Source organism: Aquarana catesbeiana, linkage group LG11, assembly GCF_042186555.1.
Source record: "Aquarana catesbeiana isolate 2022-GZ linkage group LG11, ASM4218655v1, whole genome shotgun sequence".
NCBI classification, from domain to species: Eukaryota; Metazoa; Chordata; class Amphibia; order Anura; family Ranidae; genus Aquarana; species Aquarana catesbeiana.
Window position 1 is genome coordinate 85,153,924 of NC_133334.1, and position 13,940 is coordinate 85,167,863.

The following is a 13,940-nucleotide window of genomic DNA, read 5'->3' on the forward strand; positions in this document are numbered from 1 at the left end:
AGTATTTAGAGGGGCAGAGAATTAGCTTTTACAACCACTTAAACCTTTTTGTGTTGTTCACTGTACCTGGTGATAAAACTTGGGGTATGGATAAGATTAGAGGTCTTTTTCTTTGGAAACATTTTAAAGGCACATTTATTGAGTAAGGTTACTTACTGTTTTCATGGCATCTAACTACTACCAAGTCCTTTGGGTAGAATTATTTTTTGCAGGTAAAAAAATGTGCATTTATTATCCTTTTTACTATGAGCCTGCAAAGCACTGTGCTCGCAACCAGCAGGTCGTGGGTGCAATGCAGAGTTCTTGCAGTTACACTCTGACAGTTATGCCCTGTACACACAATAGGATTTTCCGACAACAAATGTTGGATGTGAGCTTGTCCGAAAGTCCGACCGCGTGTATGCTCCATAGAACATTTGTTGGCAGAATTTCCGCCAACAAATGTTTGACAGCAGGTTCTCAAATTTTCCGACAACAAAACTTGTTGTCGGAAATTCCAGTCGTGTGTGCATAAGTCCAACGCACAAAAGTCCACGCATGCTTGGAATCAAGCAGAAGAGCTGCACTGGCTTTTGAACTTCATTTTTCTCGGATCGTCGTACGCGTTATACGTCACCGCGTTCTTGACGTTCGGAATTTCCGACAACATTTGTGTGACCGTGTGTATGCAAGACAAGTTTGAGCCAACATCCTTCGGAAAAAAATCCACGGTTTTGTTGTCGGAAAACCCTATCGTGTGTACAGGGCAGAAGACTCAATGAGCTACCTAGAGCACTCAACAGCATTTTGATAGTTCATTGAGAACTACAAGCTGACAGCTGCAAAGTCTCTCAGTACTTGTAGTTTTCACATTCACAGAACACTGTGACTGAATGATGCGGCCGGGCAGGCAGAGCCCTGTACGGCTGCATTTTTAAAAAATTCTGACAGTGAGCGGGGAGTGAAGATCCCTCTTTTGCTGTCAAAATGGGGGATGGGGGGGTGTTACATGTTACACCTGGAATATGGGTGTAACATGTAACATGTTAGAAAAGGTGAACTTATCCTTTAAAACATCTTTTGAATGTTTCTGCTCGATTAGGAAATCAACACTGAGAATAAATTGCACACAGGATGCTGCTTACCCAAACTTTTTATTTAGTTGTCTTAACATACCTACAGCTGTCTTCTATACCTAACCACATCCATTTAACACTTTTCATAATATTATTGTTCTGGGAAGAAAGCAATTTTGTACTCAGTCAAACGTCATAATAAGAACTCAAACATAAAAGTAAACACTTTATGAGAAAAACAATAACATATTTTCAAAAGTTACAAAGATACAAAAATGTTTACAAACTGTATTAATAAAATCATTATGCAATGCATAATATACCGTATGTTTGGCACACCATGCTGTTTATATTTTACATAGGTGGTGGCCGCATTCTTAAAATTCTGGGTATAATAAAAAAAATAAATTCGCAAAGCATGTGAAAATCTGGTTTATGGAGGGAATTGACTAGAAATGTGAGTAATAACATTTTGAGTAGAGTAAGCAATGCCAACAGATGTATTCATTAATCCATAGCATAAAAGCGGTTCAACATAGGTCTCATTTACATTTGCTGTGTGTGTATCTGTGGTGGATCACTTTTCATAGGGCTTTTGACAGGTGGTGACTAAACATTTTATCACCTCCTCACCACCTGTTTTAACGTCTAAAGACCAGCAGCATCGTGCTGCATTGCACACGGTGGCGGTGCAGACCCATTCAACTGAATGGGTCGCGGTCAGCGGATGCTACTGCCTGCCGAATGCAACAGCAGGGATCATTTTTGATTTGCAAAAGCATAATGGCCACAGCATGTGTATACCCCTATGCAGCTGTATTTGCAGGTTAGGGGAATGTTTGAGAGGCTGTAAAAATGCCGCTCAACCTCATGATTTTACTGCCCCCTTAAACACAAGTGTAAACTAAGCCTGGATTAGGTTAGCTATAGGTAGGCAGATGTCTGTAATGTGCTACTGGCCTACACGGGTGACCAGGGACCAGTAAAAACAGGTGGTTGATCCACCTTTGTACCACCCCAATACTGCCCACTTACAAGCAGGCATGGTGTTTCTCAAGTGATTACACATTGCCACCGGGACGATGCCATTCCCCATAGTGCGACATGGGGACTTTAACAGCTGGCTCCACCTGTCAAACTCTCCATGAATGGGACTGCGCCTTAACTACAAGCCATTCCAATGGGCAGGGCGTGTTTGGAACGCTAAATACAGTGCTCCCAAACTGCTCCAAAGATGCTGCTTGCAGGACTTTTCGGAACATCCCGCAAGCGCACCGCCCCAGTGTGAAAAGTCACACTTGAATGAATAGGAGGCGGTTTTCAGGCACTTAGCAGAGATTATTTCAAGCACTAATGCTTCTAAAAACCTGTCATCACTTTCACATCATTGTTAAATGTTTATAAAAAGCATCATGTTTACCTGCCTAGCAAAATATCTGGTGGAGAGAGAACAGCAGGGAGCACAACAGGTGAATCCTTGGTAAAATCAATGATTTACTATCTGCAAACAGCAAATATTAAAGTCTATCAAAAGTCAAATGTTTTTAAATGTTCTTTTTAAATAGAGTGTGGACGTGCTAAAAGCCTTGGTCAGATTTGTATTGCTGTCTATGTCCATGCTGGACAATTCACAGAACAAAAAGTAATGACAAATCCAAATTTTGGGGAAAATCTTCCAAAAAAGGCCTCATGTTCCAGTGATGACTGTCAAAAAGGAGTTTCCTTTGAGTTTGGAGAGATTTCCTCTCACTTCCGGTCTCTAGGATAGAAAGTGAAGAAAATCTTCCCAGTGGGACCAGTATTGCCAAACCGCCCACGTTTATATGGGCAGCCCATAAAAACTGGGCTATTTTTTTCATGCCCGTTATAGCCGGTAAGGTAAAAAGCTTGCCAGTAAAAATATACTGTCAGGCTGTGGCGGTCCCGGCTCGGAACTGCGCATGTGCAGTTCTGAAGCATGTTGAGAATCTCTGATCATCTTATGATCTTTCTGACACTGCTGCTACTTATACCCTCCCCCCTTCCCCAGCACGCCTTATTTGACTTCAGCACAGGAGATGCTGGGAGGGGGAGGAGTGGAGATAGCCTGCAGTGGAGCCAGACGGACTTCAGCCTAGCAGAGGGTAAACTAGCTTAGCTGAGAAAAATGCAGTCGTGTCAGTGGCTTGTCTTAGTGGGCAGGAGGAGGGGGGTAGAGGATGGGCTCTGTAGCAGGCTTCTGTACAGTAGATCGTTTTTTTTTGTGTGTGAGATCTGCTCTGCTTCTAAAGGGAGGACATTTTCTGAGATCTCCCCCAATCTCTTCTACACCTCCCTAGAGTCTCTACCTATTACCTGCAGTGCTCACCAGTCCAGTACACAGGCACAGCCTCCTTTCCAGTATTACCACCTCATGTGTCTGGGGCACTACAAGCATGCCAGGAGAGGGAAGACAGCAGCAATATGATCAGGCTGATTTTCAGAGGAAAAGTGCTGCTGTATATTGTGTTTGTACAGTGTGTCTGTATAGTGTGTGTATACTGTATGGTCATAATATATTTGATTATGTATTGTGCTTGATGGTCTTGAGGTGTTTATTTATTCATATATTTTTATCTGAGTAAGTAGTGAGCATATTTGGTGTGGCGGTGCTCTAGAGTATTTTTATGTGTTTATAATGGAAAGACAGAGTGGTGGAGTGATAGGGGAGGTAGATGGAAAGAGTGAGGAGTAGGTAAAGGATGAAGGTATAGATTGGGTGACAGAGACGAATAGATGAAGGGATGGAGCAAGGCATGCATGGAATGTGAGAGAGACAGAGAAATGGAGTGATGGCACAAAGGATAGAGGAATGGGGTGATGGAAAGATAGAGGGAGAGACAGAATAATAGAGGGGTGGAAGTGATCTAGAACAGAAGGTTTAGAGATATAGGGCACAGCGATTGCTGGATGGACAGTATGATGAAGGGATGGAGCAAGGGGCAGAGAAATGAAGTGAGGAAGGGATGGAGCAAGAGATAAAAGGATAGTGTGATTGAGTTATGGAAAGATGGAGGGAGGGATACAGTAACAGAAGGATGAAAGTTATGGAGGGTGAAGAGGTTGGAGGGACCTACAACAGAGGGATGGTTGGATGGAGGTGATGGAGTGATGGAGACATGAGGTTAAGGAGGGATGGACTGATGGAGACCGGAGGAATGGATTGGCAACAGGAGTTGCTGGAGTCAAGAGGTGAAGGAGGAATGGAGACAGGTGGGATGGATTGGAGACAGGAGGTGATGAAGTCAGGAGGTGAAGGAGGGATGGAGTGATGGAGACAGGAGGTGAAGGAGGGATGGAGTAATGGAGACAGGAGGGATGAAGTGACAACAGGAGGTGATGGAGAGATGGAGTGATGGAGACAGGAGGTGAAGGAGAGATGGAGTGATGGAGACAGGTGGTGAAGGAGGGATGGATGGAGTGGCGACAGGAGGTGATGGAGTCAGGAGGTGAAGGAGGGATGGATGGAGTGGCGACAGGAGGTGATGGAGTCAGGATGTGAAGGAGGGATGGAGTGATGGAGTCAAGAGGTGAAGGAGGGATGGATGGAGTGGCGACAGGAGGTGATGGAGTCAGGATGTGAAGGAGGGATGGAGTGATGGAGTCAAGAGGTGAAGGAGGGATGGAGTGATGGAGTCAGGAGGTGATGGAGTGATGGAGACAGGAGGGATGAAGTGGCAACAGGAGGTGATGGAGACAGTAGGTGAAGGAGAGATGGAGTGGTGACAGGAGGTGATGATAACAGGAGGTGAAGGAGAGATGAAGTGGCGACAAGAGGTGGTAAAGAGACAGGAGGTGAAGGGATGGATTGATGGAGACAGGAGGTGAAGGAGGGATGGAGACAGGAGGTGAAAGAGGGATGGAGTGATGGAGACGGGGGGACATAAATTCAGGTGATCCTAGTGGCTACCAGGAATTTCCCCTCACTTTCTGTGGTGGCTATGGAACTGAAATTAAGGGGAAAATCTCTCCAGTTGAACATAGGTGACAAAATCTAAATGGTTATAACCTGTCCTTATTATATCAAAAATAACATAAGAAATATGATTTTTTTTACCTTAATATCAATCCTAAATCACATTGCTAATTGCATATTGTACACATTTATAGCTTAAGTGCTGAAATTTGCACTTAAAACTGTAATTATGTAACTTTTGGAAAATGTCAGTAAAAACTTTGCTGTGCCAGTTTTGAGTGTCGTGTCAGTGAATTTCAGTGTGGTAAGTTGGCAACACTGAGTGGGAGGCAGATAGATACCATCTTGCTCCTAAAAATACATATTTTGATATTTATTATCCTTGAAATAGCAGTCACATGACCTGCCTCCTCATAATCTGTCTGGACTGGTAGAGGAGCAGAGTGGCACATACACATGACACAGTGATGAAACATGTGCGCTGCTCATGGACTATATCTCCATTAATGCTCGGCTTCAGCAGAGTTCTAGGGGAGCATTCACTCAATCATGTAGGCATGGCAAGGAATATCTTTTTAATCATTTATGATCACAAATTGGGTTCTGCTCCAAGAAAAGCCCTCATAGATGGAATCAAGCATGATGAAGGGCTTTAGTTAGTCTCTAGAAGAATATAGGAGGCATGTCCTTGGCATCCAGGGATAGAGGAAAACCAACAGAGCAGATAATTTCAATCTTTACATCAGAAGAGGAAGAAAGTGTTGGCTGATTCAGTTATTTGCATGACAATCGGCAGGGAAATGGCAAATATTTAACTGGAATGGGAGTTTGGCTTTAACCATTCCCTAGTCTACTAAAACAAGTTCTGGTTTATACCTTAAGGACAGATCTAAATTGTAAAATGGGAAATTCAGATGTGTACTTATTGTGATTATATCTGATGAACAGAATCTGAAGAATGGGCTTTATAACGGTACAGTTAAAGATCTCAAAGGCTCTGGTGGCCACCAAGAAACAGACCGATCATGTCCACATTTGAAATATACCCCTATGTGTTGTGTACGGTAATATTTATTCAAAGACTACCTCTATTTAAGAAGACAGAATAAGAGGCAAAAAAGGGCTAAAAATGCATAGTTATTGCTTTCTTTCTTATTACATTCACTAGCCATATATTTGGTTTACACGATCATTATGTAACATTGCAAATATTTTGGCTGACCGAAGAAGGGAAAAAAATATTACAATGGCAAAAAACAGGAAGCTCAGGACAAGGGCGGCGATGTTTAGGGAGCGGGCAGTGGTTCCGTAGCTTTGGGCTCCATGCCTATCTCCTTGCTGCTTCCTGTCCTGAGACTGTGAGATAGAAAAAGAAATAATTATAATTTGGAAGAATTTGTATTTGTTTTCACTTACAAAGAAAGGACCATTTTATACTATATAAGAACAGAAAAATAATAGGTTACAGAGTTCAAAAGGTTTGTACACCTACACCATAGTGCATTATTGGAGCAGCCCCCTTGGACTTTTTAGGCAGAAATGGTCATAAAGATAATTTTATAGTAAAAGGCAATATAATGCCACTTTTATTAATACAAAACCTAAAAACTTGTTTATATATAGACATAGCCAACAAGACAAATAATGTGAAACACACAGTACAAAATTAGAAAAAATGGTGGTACATCAAAACATATTTGTCAAACCCAACAAAAGCCAAGTATGCCTTGTGCTGCCAGAGACGAGCTGTGGTCAGTCAATAGGGATTTCTTGCGTATAGCCAAATATGTTTGGAATTAACTATGTGTATTCCTTAATCAGGGAAGATTATGTCTGGGTGACTTTAATTCTCATTGTCTGGAATGTAAACATAGTCGCATGATAATCACACTGTAAAGCTTGATGTGAACATAGCAAGCAAAGCAATATAAGAGTATAAATTTGGCATATAAAATATGTGACCATTCTAATACTCACATGATGATCCACAGTACAATAAACAAAAAAGGAAACACAAGGGAATAAAATCAATGGGGACTCCTGAAGTGACTGAAGGAATCCGCAGAGCAGCAGATGGGTGGGCATGTATCCCAGGATAGGCATGCTGCAAACATCCACAAAAATCATTTATTGCCCACTGTGACTGTCATGGCCCTCGGATCCGCTAGATGGCGATGTGTGTCCCCTGTGGAGTCTTCTGCTTACACCACCCGGTGGGAAGGCTCCACCCGATTGTGGCAGGTGGACGGCACTGGGGGTTTACACTTCCTGCTATCCACACAGCCTTTTTTTTGGGGGGGGGAGGTCCTACCCACCCCCTCATAAGACGCCGCTGGGGAATTATTTGCGCCGGTGACGCTCTGGCGCATGATGTTATCCCGTTCGATGGGCGGGGCTATGCCGTGCTCCCATGCATCAGAGCACCGCCTTGTCCCTGTCTTGAGCTGTCCTGATTGGCGGCGTCTTTGATGTCAGGGTTCCAGCACCTCCTCCCCATGGCTTTTTGGTTCTCCCTGAGGAATACTCCCTATATAAGTAGACACACCTGACAGGCATGTCTCTGATTGAGCATTGCTGACATGGTGTGGTTATCTGCATTGGTGTGTTGAAAGGTAATGGACTCTATGGTGAGGTGATGAGATACCTGATTCCAGGGGTGTACTGACCATTCGGTCACTCGGGCATCGACCGAGGACCCGTAGTCAGGGGGGCCCCATGAGAGGCTCAGTCAGCCCGCTGCCGATTTTTTTTTTCTTTGAGGAAGTCGGCCAGGGGCACGGCCGCGACTGGGTGCATGTGGTGGCATTCTGGGACTTGTAGTCCATGCAAACATCATGTGATTGGCTGGACGGGGTCATGTGTGGCTGCACGCTGTGACATTCTGGGACTTGTAGTCCACGCGTACGCCCTGCAATTGGCTCTTCTGAGCTGATTATGTGTGGATACAGCCAGGTGGGGCTGGTCTGTGGGTGATCGCGACCACTTGCTGCCAGAGTCCCGCCTCTGTGTGGTGCGCTGTGTGTTTTCTGAGGTCTCTCTCATCTACCCCCTCTGTCAGCTGCACCCCCTCTGTTAGCAGCCCCTCCCTGGCAGCCCCCCTCTGTCAGCCCAGCCCTCTCTGTTAGCCCCCCTCTCTGTCAGCCCCCCTCCTCTGTTAGCCCACCCCCTCTGTCAACCCACCCCCCTCTGTCAGCCCACCTCTCTCCGTAAGCCCACCCCCCTCCGTTAGCCCACCCTTCTCTATCAGTCCCCCTCCTGTGTCAGCCCCCCTCTCTCTGTCCGCCTCCCCCTCTGTCAGCCCCCCCCATCTGTCAACCCACCCCTCTCTGTCAGTCCCCCTCCTCTCTCTGTCCGCCTCCCCCTCTGTCAGCCCCCCCTATGTCAGCCCACCCCTCTCTGTCAGCCCCCACTCTGTCAGCCCCCTCTGTCAGTCCCCCCCCTCTGTCAGTCCACCCCCCCTCTGTCAGTCCACCCCCCCTCTGTCAGCCTCCCCTCCTCGGTCAGTCCACCCCTCTCTGTCAGCCTCCCCTCCTCTGTCAGTCCACCCCTCTCTGTCAGCCTCCCCTCCTCTGTCAGTCCACCCCTCTCTGTCAGCCTCCCCTCCTCTGTCAGCCCACCCCTCTCTGTTAGCCCCCCTCTCTGTCAATCCACCGCTCTCTGTCAGCCCCTCTCTCTGTCCCCTCTCTCTGTCAGCCCCCCCTCTCTGTCCGCCCATCCCTCTGTCAGCCCACCCCCCTCTGTCTGCCCCCTCTCTGTCAGCCAACCCCTCTCTGTCAGTCCCCCTATCTGTCAGCCACAGCAGGGTGCACCATGCCAGCCACCCACCCACCCACTGACCCACAGCAGGGAGCCAGGCCAGCCACCTGCAGCAGAGTGCACCATGCCAGCCACCCTCCTACTGACCCACTGCAGGAAGCCAGGCCAGCCACCTGCAACAGGATGCACAGGTGCTCTTTCTGCTACCCAGGTCCCCCTGTGTGCTCACCTGCTCCCCCCCCACATTGTTTTAGGATGACGAGTGGGGAAGAGGCCGGTTAATATGTCACAAAGGCATATGTGTTGGAGCTTTGAGGTGCACACCCTAATACAATAGGCTGCGCACACCTATGGGCAAGGGTGAGAGTCATGGCACAAGGAGGGGGTCCCGTGAATAAAGGTTTTCACTGTACACTCTGTTAGAAAGAGGCCCCCTCCAGGTCTTATTATACTCCTTTTCAGTCTATAATTGGACCTGAAGGGGGGACTCCAATAGATTCTACAATGGACACTGAAAGGGCCTCTGTTAGAGAGACCCCCCTCCAGGTCCCATTAGACTCTTTTGAAGTCTCCAATGGGTCCTGGAGGGGGGATCTCTCTCTAACAGAGACTTTCTAATGCACACTGTTAGAAAGAGACCCTCCTCCAGGTCCCATTAGACTCTGTTGTAGTCTCTAATGGGGCCTGGAGTGGACACTTTCTAACAGACTGTCCAATGGACACTGTCAGAGAAAGACCTCCCTCCAGGTCTCATTACACTCTGTTAAACGGTGTTCTTTTTTTAAAAAAAAGGCAGAAGTTGTACTTTATGCAAAATGAAGGAGCGGGGCCAGGGGCGGGTCATGGTAGGGCCAGGGGCGTGTCATGGGCAGGGCCCTTGCTTAATTTGGTCCAGGGGCCCTGGATGTTGTCAGTCCACCCCTGCCTGATTCCCCTATCTTATTTCTATGCAACATTCATCCTGTCTGCTGATACTTAAGTTTAGGAAGTATGTGTTAATACCCTCTTCCAATTGCTTTTTTTGCTTTAGATATTGATAACTTTTTGGCTGGTGTAGCCTATAAGGCATTTCTTGTGGATGTTTGCAGCTTGCTCATCCTGGGATGCACGCCCACCCATCTGCTGCTCTGCGGATTGCTTCAGTAAAATTGGGAGTCCCCGTTGATTTTATTCCTTGTGTTTCCTCTTTTGTTTATTCTACTGTGGATCATCATGTGAGTATTAGAATGGTCACGTATATTATATATCAAATTTATACTCTTATATTGCTTGCTATGTTCACAAGGTGCTTTACAGTGTGATTATCATGCAACTATGTTTACATTTCACATTGTTTATTCCGAAACATGTTGGGCTATACGCAAGAAATCCCTATTGACTGACCACAGCTCGTCTCTGGCAGCACAGGGCATACTTGCCTTTTGTTGGGTTTGACAAATATGTTTTGATGCACCACCATTTTTTCTAATTTTGTACTGTGTGTTTTACAATATTTGCCTTGTTGGCTATGTCTATATATAAACAAGTTTTTATGTTTTGTATTAATAAAAGTGGCATTATATAGCCTTTTACCATAAAATTATCTTTATGACCATTTCTGCCTAAAAAGTCCAAGGGGGCTGCTCCAAACCTGCACTACGGTGTAGGTGTACAAACCTTTTGTATGTTTAGGATGTTGGCAGTCCAAACATGAATATATCCCATTTCCTCTTTCCTCTAGGTTACAGAGTTCCTTTACATTTTGAATGCATACAGTTTGTAATAATTGTTTTTCATAATTGCTTCCAGATTCATATTACCTGTAACATATAAGTTGGACCTGCTCTGGCTTTACTAAATATCAGTCCACAAACCCAGTTTCTGCCAAACTATGTACTGTATGTGTGTCCTTTCTTTGTACTACTCTGGAATACAGCAGGGGGAGAGAGAATAATGCATCTATTGCATGATTATAACTGAGAACATTACCATAAAATTAGATCATTATTTGGTCCAGATGTAAAGACCCTATGATGTGAGCTGACAGCAGAAACCATAATTTAGATTTGTACCTAGGTACCTGAGCCACAAAGAAACCATAAATCCTTAATGCAAAATGGAAAATGCTAATGGTGGTTTGTATTATTTCTAGTTGGTCGTTTAGTTTTGCTTGCTGTGGCTGCCTTCTAAATCAGGCTTTCAGGTTCCCACACTACAGGCTGCATTGCATCACTAAAAGTTGAAGTTTAATATAAACAATGGAAATTTTGATTAAAAAAAGACATAAAGTTAACTGCTTAAAGGCTTTGCCAGGTTTAAACTTTGTGACTGCCCTGAAGGTTACATTTGGTGTGTATCAGGATACAAAGGGCTGTGTTTACTAGAAAAGAATGTGTTTACAAGAAAACTTTATTCCAGAACTGTTGTGGATGTGTTGCAATAAATCAAAAGTGGGTCTATTGAAATGGGCATAAACTTAAAAAGTGTAGATTTGCTACCTTATAGGAATTATCAATGCGTGTCAATTCCCCCTAGGCAGTACCCTAACAAAAAGCTTACTTTGTCTTGAATTCCTGATGAAAAATAGAGCGATGCCTATACTAAAGCCTCATATCTGCAGTGTGAGATCATCTAAGACACTTCTAGCTTCAACTGCTTGCCCCACAAAATTTGGAGTGAGATTTGGTGATGTTGCTCCTGTACTGCTCACTGTTCTTGCTGGAAGTTAAGCTGTATCTGAGGACCTCTAATGCAAGGATTTCCCTGTTTCTGCTTCAATCTTCCAAGGATCTGTGCTTGCTGAACCATTCCTGCTGCTTCTTAAATATTACACCACCAGTCATCACCAGGGCAGCTCCTCTTCCAAGCTAACCACCTCCACACAGTAATGGGGGAAAGATCAGCTGTGGGAGCCTACAGGTATTAAACAATCAATGTTGGCAAGCAGTATCAGAAACCAAGTGCTCTGGGCTGTGATGGAGGATCACCTCGTTCCCTGGTGAGAAGGACCAATATGGAAATGGAGATATCACAGCCTTCAGACCGTCAAGCAGTCGTGTGTATCGATTAGGTGCACCGATGTGCCGTGGATGACACCGGTTGGACACCGGTTTGAAGTAGCCACGGGGAGCTCACGTGGACTGCAAGCTTGAGGTCCACGCCAGCTCCCTGTGGCTCCTTCCTACTTCCTCCACTTATTCAGGAGAGGACGCACAGAGTGTGAAATGCATTGAGGCCGCGCTGCTGCCACCACTGACATTTCTTCCGGGTAAACATCCTACGTCACTTCCGGTTCTTTGGAACACACGCCGGTTCTGCAGATGAGCGGCGGTACTAGAATACCATAAGGCTGTTTGTGTTGGTGCTTTCAAAGCACCTTAAAAAATTTAGGTGCAATATAGACCTCATATAACCATATGAAGAGTGATTGAGACCTTAAGTAGTCACTTTTATTTGGGGAGTAAGCATTCTTTCCACATATGGTGGTGGAGCATTTTTATGAAAAGTCCTCTCACAGTACTCTTCAAAGGCACAGTGTTTGGAGGACCTACCATGTAATGAACTTATTGTCACCTGATGCATGATTTATATTTTCATTTGCTGTTTTTCTGATTTGTTGATTTCACTTTTTGCAGTGTCTGAAGATTTTTTTATGTAATGGACTCACAGATATTTAAAGTAGAATTTTTGTGAACACCTTTGTTTTTTTTTTTTTTAATTTTGCACAGCTTACTATTTTGTGCGGCGTAGCGCCTACCATTTACAATCTATCTACTGAAAGTGTTGTTGACACTTAAAGGGGCAGCTGCACCATAGTGCATATATTTATTTATTTGGTTTATTATTTAGGTTGGCGCCACTTTTTATGATTTTCACCAGTAATTGGTTTCTTCTTTTACAGTGTTTGGATTGTCTGCGTTAATTTCTATTTCTGTGTCACTTTGTTGCTTATCTTCATGTGACACTGATGTGGAATTTCCCTCAGTTTGAAATGTTTGTGTTAGTTCATGAAATTTTGAACACGCTGAAGTTTCATCGACAATTACACTTCTACTGATGGTTACCTTTTTTGTGTCTTGGTATAGAATTCTGTATCCCTTCTCAGATTCACTGTACCCCACAAGTACACCTTCCTTTCAGCAAGCATCCATTTCATATGTTTTTCTTTGGAAATGTGCACATAAGCTTTGCTTCCAAAAATTTTTGGATGGTTCAAATTCAGGACTTTTCCATTCCACAGTTCATATAGAGTTTTTTCAGTTGATTTTCCTGGTAGTGGATTATGGAGATAGCATGCAGTCATAACCTCAAACAGCATGGTTCTTCCACTCTCACATAGAGTATGGCTTATTCTTTCTGCAACTCATTTTGTTTTGGGTTGTATGGTAAATAGTTTGAAATATTATGCCATGCTTTCTGAGAATCGCCTGTGTGTTATCTACTGTATTTTCAGTTCCATTGTCTGTGCTCAATACACTCTGCATTTTGCCAAATTTGTTGCTTACTTGAGCTAAGTTTCTCTGGTACTTCCCTTTGTTGTGCAACAGAGTGTAGTATACCTGGAGTGATCATCTATAAAAGTGAGAAAATACCTCTTATTTCCTGGAGTCAATGTTTCCATTGGAAAGCAAAGATCTGAATGAATTAAGTCCAGGGATTTCCTAGCTCTGCTGTTATTCTGCTTTAGAAAGGCTTTTCTTGTTGTTTTTCCTTTTATATAGCTGGTGCATTCATTGTTTGATCACATGGATTAATTTTTATTCCACTTACATTGTCATTCTCAGGTAATTTCTTTATTATGTCAGGGCTTCTGTGCCCAAGTCATCTGTGCCATGTGTGAATGCAGTGGAATGTTTTTCCTTCTTGCCAGTATTAATCACCTCATTGCAGTTCCGCTGATACAGGTAATCTGTAATTTTAGCCTTTGCAAGTAAGCTATCCCAATTTGTGATAGGACAACTGTCATCATGAAAGGTCACTACATTGCTTGTTTTACAAGCTTCTTCACTGACAAAAGATTAGTTTCAAGGGCAGGGACCCACAGGACATTTTTCACAAGTATCTTTCTGGTGACACTCTGGGAAATAGGACAGTAAAGAAAACCATCTCCTATTAATTCTGATTCCAGTATTTGCCCATTAGCTTTGGTGATTTCTTTCTGTTTTACTCTGGTCAAGGTGAATAAAGAAATTTCTATAATTTGCCATGTGACTCTT

The 13,940-nt window shown here is 44.1% G+C and overlaps 1 protein-coding gene across 1 annotated transcript in view; it reads right to left on the reverse strand.

The window, feature by feature from the left end:
- Positions 1 to 1,114: 1,114 nt before the first annotated feature.
- Positions 1,115 to 13,940, reverse strand: part of LOC141112158 (dispanin subfamily A member 2b-like) — a 36,654-nt gene continuing 23,828 nt past the window's right edge. The window contains exon 2 of the mRNA XM_073604678.1: positions 1,115 to 6,345. Within this exon, the coding sequence (XP_073460779.1) occupies positions 6,154 to 6,345 (192 nt within the window). The 3' untranslated portion in view covers positions 1,115 to 6,153. The remainder of the gene's footprint in view (positions 6,346 to 13,940) is intronic.